This window comes from Barbus barbus (assembly GCF_936440315.1).
Source record: "Barbus barbus genome assembly, chromosome: 18".
In the NCBI taxonomy this organism is placed as follows: Eukaryota; Metazoa; Chordata; class Actinopteri; order Cypriniformes; family Cyprinidae; genus Barbus; species Barbus barbus.
In genome coordinates this window covers 11070910-11080652 of record NC_136746.1, presented here as the reverse complement: position 1 = coordinate 11080652, position 9743 = coordinate 11070910, and the positions used below count along the sequence as shown (strand labels likewise).

General features: G+C 34.4%; 1 protein-coding gene across 1 annotated transcript; it reads right to left on the bottom strand.

Annotated features, from left to right (window-relative positions):
- Positions 1-514: 514 nt before the first annotated feature.
- LOC306884246 (uncharacterized protein) lies at positions 515-9287 on the bottom strand. The gene is made up of 18 exons (XM_079439977.1): positions 9086-9287; positions 8699-8742; positions 8502-8580; positions 6864-7045; positions 6694-6777; positions 6542-6610; positions 6211-6396; positions 5970-6125; positions 4089-4164; positions 3923-4013; positions 3692-3833; positions 3474-3578; positions 3263-3353; positions 2467-2620; positions 2308-2382; positions 2091-2193; positions 1765-1871; positions 515-1311 (listed from the first exon to the last, which is right to left on the bottom strand). Exons 1-18 carry the CDS (start codon positions 9111-9113, stop codon positions 1191-1193), a joined length of 1893 nt encoding a protein of 630 aa, XP_079296103.1. The 5' UTR covers positions 9114-9287; the 3' UTR covers positions 515-1190.
- Between the last annotated feature and the right edge of the window lie 456 nt (positions 9288-9743).

Genomic DNA, 9743 nt, shown 5'->3' with positions numbered 1-9743 from the left:
ATCAAAATCATCTCCAATTAATTGATTTTATATTAAAAAAAAAAATGTTCTCAGAAATATTTACATTTTTCACCTAAATAAATTCTGGTAAATAACATCTGTTAAATACTCCTTTAAAAAAATTTTTTTTTTTTTATTATATATATATATAATTTTATTATTAGACTAGAACACGTGGATATGTTGTCATTCTTGCAGTACAATACTGAACTTTGATTTCAGTGCTTTGGACTATGAGATGGACACTTGCTTCTTGCACTCTGTTACACTTCACTTTTGATTTAAAAACAGGATTTCATAGAAATTTGGATTTCATTTGGTTTAATAAAATATTTGTAAGTAAAATTATAGATTTTTTGTGTGGGGAATTAATCGTTTAGATTAATCAATAAATTAGTCGATAGATTAATCGAAATACAAATAGTCGTTAGTGGCAGCCCTAAATATTTTACTTAAGTTTTTGAAATGTGAAAAGAATGCTGCTTTTGTTTTCTATAGAATTTTTTATTTTTTTCTCAGAATAAGCTAGAATATTAGGTTACATATTATAAATGAAAATAGAAATCAAAACAGGTCAAAAAATAAAAATCAAAGATCTTCCCCATTTTTTTAGGGCACCTTTTATTGTATTTGAGAGTCATTTTGCATTGCTTTACAAATATATCAACTTGTAGTACATGGACTTTTTTCCTTATCTACTGCAGATCATCTCTACAGCAGAAGTGGCACAGAACATCAGGAGTATTGACAAATTTAACTATTTTAACTTGTGACATTTCAGCTTTTACACAAGCAGGTTAAAACCTGCAGATTATACATCCAAGGAGGCGGAAGGGAGGCAAGGAAGGCAAATATTTTTCTCCCCAATATTTGTAAAAAAATTAAAAATTCTACAGTGACCATTCATTCAACTTTTGATAGCCTTAATATAAAATTTCACGTCACTGACTTTAAAAAACAAAACAAAATAAAACATTAAAACCAATTACTGACTCTGTAAGAGGGATTGTATTATTCGATGGACAAAAATTTTTTTTTTAATTAAAATGCAGCCATTATTGTAAAATATTCAGAAGAATGACCAAACAAACACCAAATCCCCACGCTGACGTTTTATGCATGTGAATATTTACTGTATCCAACTAATTACAGTGATTGAGATGGTTAAATTCCTGTCTGTGAACTGGGAATCAGGGGTGTGATTTGACTTTATTTCGGTCAATGCCTTTGTTTTCTGGTATATGCTTGTAAGTGCAGCCATTCTTAATGCAGCCATTTGTCCTCCAAAAATAACATTCATCAGGCTGTTTGCTGAGGGAAAGAGACAAAACAGATTTTTTTTTACAGACTTAAAGAAATTTCTCATTATCATCACCAACAGAACATTGCTCACAAATGGAGTGAATGGGTGCCGTCAGAATGAGAGTCCACACAGCTGATAAAAACATCACAACAATCCACAGTGGTGTAAAGTATTCAAGTAATTGTATACTTAAAGTAACTATCTGCTTTATGTGAATGTGAGTACATGAGCAGTATATATAGCGTTTCCTGTTCCACTGGATTGTGGATTACATGTGGATTATTGTAATGTTTTTAATTCACCTATTTGGACTCTCATTCTGACTCCCATTCACTGCAGAGGCGTGCTATACTGTTCAATTTCACTCAGTAAAAATCAGTAGAGTAAAAAAAAAACCTAAACACAGTGATATCACTCATGTGCAACATAAACACCCATGCAGAAACAACATGTTCACTCACCCATTCTTTCCTGAGGACTCTGTAGATGCATCTCTGGCCACTCCAAGACGTGCGTGAATCCTATCTGGATAACGCACCACTAGAATTGCCCCATCAATGGCATAACCCTGCAAATCACAACCAAAAAAAAAAAAAAAAAAAAAGACATACAGACTGTTATTTTTCCCCTTATTGAAAGGACAAAATTTGATGCAAGATCTTAATTTCAAGTTGAAACAAGGGACAAACCCCGACCACTGATATCACCTGAGAAGGGTTAGAAATATAAGCAGCTCTATGGTCATCTGCATATCTTACATTCCACTGAACAAAACAAACATACTCACATGGAAAACTTCTATGGCTTTCTCACAGTCCTCCTTCTTGGTGTAGTTAACAAACGCACAGTGTCTCATTTGTAACACTCTTACACTATGGACATGCCCGACACTGTTTCATAAAGAAAAATTTATATAACTTAAAATGTGCTCCATCACATCAATGCTGAATAATTTTTAATTTTACTGGTTAAAAGATGTTTGCAAAACAAATAAGGTCACTTACGATCTGAATAAGTGATAAAGCTTTGGCTCTGTTATAGAAGGCACCAGATCTCCGACCCAGATGGGGAATAGCTCTCTGTTTAGGGATGAAAGACAGCCAGATTCAGGCTATTTTGAGGTGAAAAGTTGTAGCACAAATGCCAGTATGTGTGTGTCTTACGCAGGATGATGATGAACTGGAGAAGCGGTTGGCATACTGGGACGAGGCTGATTCTGAAGAGGAGTTCTGAAGATAGGGAATTTAGCTGGAGGTTGTGGGTTTTGCTTTACGGACATAAACTCGTGTTCTCCAGGCACTAGGGCAGGGCTTAAACCTGCTCGGAACAAGAGTTAGTTAAATGTTATTAAAAAAAATAAACAAAGACTAGGAAGGAATGAACAAGACACGTGGACAAAACATGCCCCTGCACATTTCAATTAAAACATTTTATTACTGTCTTGATTAAAGTGAAATGTGAAAATGAATTTAAAAAAAAAAAGTGTCGATTGTAGCATCACATTTATATTTGCCCATGCTACATCAAAGATTTCTTTGTTCTTTGTACTCAACTGTAATTTTATGAAGCTATGAGAAATAATTTTTTGTACGCAAAAACAAAAATAACGACTTCATTCAACAAGTTCTGTTGCTGTCTTCCAGGATCAGAAAGCTCTCAGATTTCTTCAAAAATATCTTAGTTTGTGTTCTGAAGATGAACAAAGGCCTTACGGGTTTGGAATGGCATGAAGACGTGTAATTAATGATTGAATTTTCATTTTTGGGTGAACTAGCCTTTTAAAATACATAAATTGCCATGAAATAAAAAAACATTTAAAGAGGGCATTTTCTATAATTACCTTACAAAGTTAAAAATACCCCAATAACTCACTCCCAGGGGGGCAAATACTGCCCCTTAAGGGAAAAGTACATTTCTGTCCCTGACATATCCATGTTTTATCATCAAGTATTATCATACCTGACAGCCCAGAGAGACTTTCTAAGGCTTTTTCTACAGTTCCATGAAGAATAAGGGCGTTTGAACTCTGCTCTTTAGTGAATCCCATTTCCTGTTGATGAAACGAGCATCTCTCCGCATTACCATTCTGGTTTTTTATAACAAATGGACAACATAAAACCAATATGCAGCTAAAACAAAGTGTGATCCATTAGCTACTCTCACCACTCACCATAAGCTGCATGAGCTGCACCCTCATCATCTCCTCAGCTGCATCCTTACATGTGCTGTCCAGTTTTAACACTTCATTATATATAAGTCTGGCTTCATAGTATCTCTGACAGAAGGGGAAATGACAAGATTGTGTGAGAATAAAATAGCAGAGGGGCATTTGTGGATGAGCCTGTACTCTAAATGATGGATGACACTGGCAAAACACTATAGTAATACCTTCAGTCCAACAAGTGCTTTGCCTTTTCTGTAAAGACCTTTAATCCATTTGGGGTTCATAGAAAGAGCAATATCAGCATCATTTAAAGCCTTCTCATACTGCAGCATCTTTTCATAGCAGAAAGAACGATTTCCAAATAACCTGCACCACAAACACAAACAAAAACACATTAATGTGCAACCTTTGATCTAACTAGAAGTTATGTTGTAATTAAAACGATCAACACCTACTTATACTCTTTAGGATTGTGTTTTATAGCATCTGTAAAATATTTCACAGCCATTTCCAGGTTTCCTGAGGCGGCATACTGGTTAGCTATAACTATAGAAGAGAAGATGGAATTACCAAGACGTTTCATGACTAAGCCATTTTTAGAGAAAAACTCCAGCCACGCACCTGCCAACTCCATGCTTCTTGTAATCAAGTCATTTGCATTGACAGTCTCCTCTGACTTCTCCTCCTTGATATCAATCTACAAGAATGACAATTTAAATGACAATGGAAATACAGAATACGTCAAGAACTGGTAGCTTCCAAAAAATTGGTTAAAGAGGATTATGGTTATTATATGGTTATATTCTGCAAGAATTTATACTGCTGTTTAAAGGATTTAAAAGGTGTATCTTGTGCTCAACAAGGCTACATGTGTTTAATCAAAAACACTGTAAAACGATAATCTTGTGAAATATTATTAGTTTAAAATAAACCGCTTTCTCTTCGATTATTTTAAAATGCCATTTATTCCTGTGTCATTACTTCCAGCATCATTACTCCTTCAGAAATAAATGCTAATTTCCAAAGAAACGTTTCATATTAATATCAATGTGGGGAATAAATGCACGCATTTAACAACTATTCATTGTTTGATGGACAGAAAGTTTCCAATCCAAATTTAATGTGTGAATGTCCTGGTTACTTTCATGCCTTTATTTGGCCGCCCAGCACAATATATGCCAATATGAAGTCAATAAACAGGCTAACCCACAACAAAGCAAAGTTCCATCTATATGTGAATTGTCTGCATTGTTGACAACCGTTTTAACACACAGGTCAGAAGTTGTACATTATTTCAAAAACAAAAAAATGATTCTATTCAAGTCTTGCAACCTGTCTGCTTGCTGTGTACACACAGTGTTAAACAATAACTTTGAAAAGAAAGAAACAGGTGGTGTAGAAAGTCTTCACTTTTCCAAAACACCTCTCAAGGCAAGAAGTTGGTGCCAAAATTTTAGAGTTTATTGGTCCAGATAACAAACCCAAGCTGCCAGCAGAATATCCTACAATCTCACTTTTGCACAGTTCTTAAGCAATGATCTCACTGCAGGTGCTTTTCTCCTTATACTTTTTGGAGTCTCCTCAATACTCCCACCACAACTATTTCAGTAATAATCTGGCCTGTTTTTAACTGTGGCATACTTTGTTGACTTGACCAATAAATTCTGATTTTGGCATCTGGAACTTCCGTACTCCCTGATTTTTTTTGGAAAAAGAGATAAGACTGTTTACAACAAAGCTGAGACACCTGCAGAACATTTGACCATCTCACTTTTATATAGTTTTAAACAATGCTCTTTTTGTGGGTATTTTCCTCCTCTTCCTACTTATTGGAATTTTCCCAGCATTTATGGGTGTAGAGATGATAAAATTACAGATGTAGGTGTGATTGATTGTTCTTGGCATGCTTTCTTATAAGACTGACCTTGAACATTTTCTGGTTAAGGAAACAAGTTAATAGCAATGATTATACATGTGTCAGTGTCTAATTGCAATAGTCGGCTATCTACTGGTGGCACTCAAAATAATCATGCTTTCAGCAACATGCAATTAGACACTGACACATGTATAATCATTGCTATTAACTTGTTTCCTTAACCAGAAAATGTTCAAGGTCAGTCTTATAAGAAAGCATGCCAAGAACAATCAATCACACCTACATCTGTAATTTTATCATCTCTACACCCATAAATGTATAAAAAAAAGAAAGAAGTCTCCTTTGCTGCCTCACAATCCTGTGTAAACAATTTTGCGGTTGATCATAACATTAGAAAAACTGTCTGACAATGGATTACAGATTTATGAACTGCTCCATTAGAAGTTATAAACAATTTTGTTTCCACTAGGATATAGTTATTATATATTCACCAGTTTGTCTCTGAAGCTCATCTGAATTAGCTATAGATGAAACATTACCCAACACTGAATCACTAGGCAGTATAACACCCAATCTCTGGACACCCAGTGTCTCATATGAGGAAAGCAATGAATCTCTCTACCAACCTGTTTTTGTGGCGGAGTGGTGTCTTTCTGCTCCGAGCCAAGCTGTTTTCTTGAGTTTGCTTGAGGATGTTTCTTGTCAGGTTTGGGTTTTTGTTCCAGTTTGCGTTTGGCGATAGCGGCTGCATTTGACACAAAGCAGCTATTCATGTCAAGCTCCTAAGACACACAGAATAAAGCACTGCCATGAAAATCAGCATTTTCCACTCAGCGAACAGCTCTTTATCTATAAAAAAAATCTCACCTCTGGTTCCATAGTTGAGTCTTCCTCGCTATCGTCTCCCTCGTCTTCACTACTGCTATCACTGCTCTGCACAGGTGCTGAGGCACATTGAGGACCAGGAGGCACAGATGAACAATTTTTGTTTTTAATTTTATTTTCATTTTCATCATCATGTTTAGTCTTTTCTGGTCCAGGGTCAACTTGAACCTTAAACCAAAGAAAGGAACAAAATACACTTAGACTCCACCAAGATCAAATAAAGTCTCATTTCAGTGAGACAATCGCAAAACGATGGAGGTTTGATGTGTCAAACTACATTTCATTTTACAAACAATAACTTTTTTTTTCCCACCGTTTTTTTTTCTTCTTTATCTGCATTCTCCTTTTCTAATTTTTCCAGACGACGTCTCTCCTTCTGTCTCTATTAGAGTTCAGAAAAATACAGCTTAACAAAATTCACTTATGTTTTTCAGATAAAAATACCTTTTTCATTTATGCCCTCACCATCTTTTTCTGTTTTTTCTTCTCTGACTTTTTCTTAAGTTTTTCTTCTTCATCCACTAACTCTTTTGCATTTCTTTCTGCTTCCTAAAATAGAAAAAAAAAGTCAGATCATTTTTTTTTTTATCTTATTAAACAAAATAATGATTGAATCACAGGTGTTTGACACAAACCTCAGCTGTTATGTGTCTTGATGGTTTTGGCAGACTTCTTTCAAGGAAGTTGTGAGGAAAGCCACAGTATCTGTTGTTTGTACGGATGGCATACCTATCATCATAATCATCATCATAATAATCCTCCTCCTCAACAGATGAACCTTCGTACCCTCTAAACTGAGCTGCAAACCGGTCCAATTCTGGAATTTTAATACAAAACAATTTGCTTAAATATCACAAAAACGTAACAGTAAATATTATATTGTGATCCAGTTATTATCTTTTACCTTGAAAGTAGTTCACCCAAAAATGAAAATTAGCTGAAAATCTACTCACCTTCAGTCCATACAAAATGTAAATGAGTTTGCTTCCTCATGACAGATTTGGAGAAATTTAGCATTATATCAATTGCTCAGCAATGGTTGCTCTGCAGTGAATGGGTGCTGTCAGAATGAGAGTCTAAACAGCTGATAAAAACATCACAATAATCCACACGACTCCAGTCCATCAGTTAATATCTTGTGAACACAAAAGCTGCATGTTTGAAAGAAACAAATCAATTGAGTCTATAATCCATAAGGCTTCCTCCACTGAATAAGTCCACCCCCCTGTTGTCCTCTTGTTGTAGAATATCTTCTTTCTTTCAAAAATCTCAAGTCAAGGACTTCTATATGCCAAAAATCAGACTTTATTGGTCAAAACAACGAAGCTGAGATGCCTGCAAAACCTCCTCTCTTACACGGTTCATAACCAATTACCTCATTTGCAAGTGTTCTTCTACTTTTCTTTTTAATGGTAATGCACATCTTTAAAAATGTTTTTTTATATATATATATATATATATATATATATATATATATATATATATTATACTTCAAGGTTCCTTAATTGAAAATTCAAAAATTATTTATGTACACGTAATATATATGCTCACATCAAAATTTTTGCTTGTAAACGGTGCTTGATCTGTGCATATTTCTCTCCGAATTCAGAAGAGATGACTTTTTCATTGGAGAAAGCAATACTATGGGTAGAGGACTCAACGGTTTAAAGTTAAAAATGTCTTAATGGATTTGTTTATTACAAACAAACAACTTTTGACTCCACAAGACATTAATTACATTTACATTTATGCATTTATCAGACGCTTTTATCCAAAGCGACTTACATTTCGCATTCAAGTTACAGTTTTTACATTTTATCAGCTAAATTGATGGACTAAAGTCGTGTGCATTTCTTGAGAATTCAAACAGCTGATAACTTCACATTCTGATGGCACCCATTCACTGCAGATAATGCAATTGTGAGCAAGCATTAACTAAATCTATTCTGAAGAAACACATTTTCAGCAAATTTTCTGTTGTGAGTTAACTATTCCTTTAACATTAAGAATTATAAGAACTTTATTAATACCATAGAAACTCCAATATCCAAATTAAAGACTTTTAAGTCTACTAACAGAATACTAACACAGTATTTCAGTCTGTGTTGCTGAATCAAACAGGGTTCAAGTTCACGTAAAATCTGAGAGCACTAACACAAGCATGATATTACCAGTAGATTTAAAATTATTCCAAACTTGCTCTATGACAGGTTTTATTCAAGTGACCATGGATTACTACTGGGGCGTGTGCCAGGAAGATAAACATGTCTTACCAAACTCACGACCAAAACTTAAGACATCTAAAATGCTGTGGTTTGAAGGTGTATCATTTATCAAATCGACCATTTCCTCCTAAAAAAAAACAGCACAGAAAATAGTAGTTATATACTAAAACCTACAGATACCTGATTAACAAAAATAATTCTGATTCATATCATATAAATGAATTTACAGAAACGTAATGACTTACGTGAGTCCACATGAGACGCTCATTTTCACGCAGCCGGAAGTGTTCTAAAAGAGTCATGGGAAAAACATTATTTTAAAGTTTTTACACGCCTTACATAAACACAGACACACAAATAGTGAATTGTGTGGTATAATCCTGCATGTGTCATCAAAGCATGACTCCTCTTTCGTATACTACTAAAGTTAAATTGTATTTAAAAAATAAATAAATATACTAGATTCACAAGACAACATGAATATAACGAGAAATGGCTAATTCTTTCACAACTTCTGAACCCTTTTCAAACACGTATTGTTAAACGACACGTCTTCTCTATTGTTATTAGAGCTGCATGTGTTTGGTGAGCAGGCGAAGTTTTGGTAGACGTCATTAAAAAAAAAATCTTACCTGGTCCTATGGTGTTCTTTCTTGACATTTCGACGGATATATTTATATATATATGAAACTAAGTAATTCTAAATTATACAATATTTAAGTAACTTCCAAATGGTTTAACATTCCTTCCAAACGCAGTGTTTTCTTCTCGAGATTCTCCACCTTTGCTCACAGCGCGCGCTCAAACGCATGCGCATAAATGCGTAGACCGCTCATGGTGCACCACGTGGTGCGAGAGAAATAGCTTTACAGTGAAATAAAAAAGACGAGTGTGTTTATATCATATTGTGAAAAATATTCGTTTGTCTGTCAAATTTAACACGGGCTATATACTTTAATGTAAACACTTCCCCCCGTCCTTGTGTTTATTTTTGCATGTTAATTAAATGGCTTACTGATAAACAATTGATGGAAATGATTAATATTCAAAAAGAATAGGCAAGATAGGTATAGTTTCAGATAGTGTATGTAAGCCTTAAGAAAATGTAAAAACTGGGATAATATAATAGTTGAGCCACTGAAAGTTAACTTATTAACAGTAATTTTATAATTAAACATTGTTTTAAAGCACTAATTTGTTTCAAACATCAAATAACGTTTCCCACATCAATCCTGGTTTGTCAAGAAACAAAAAAAAGGGGAAAAATACTGCAATGTATAAATAAAGTGT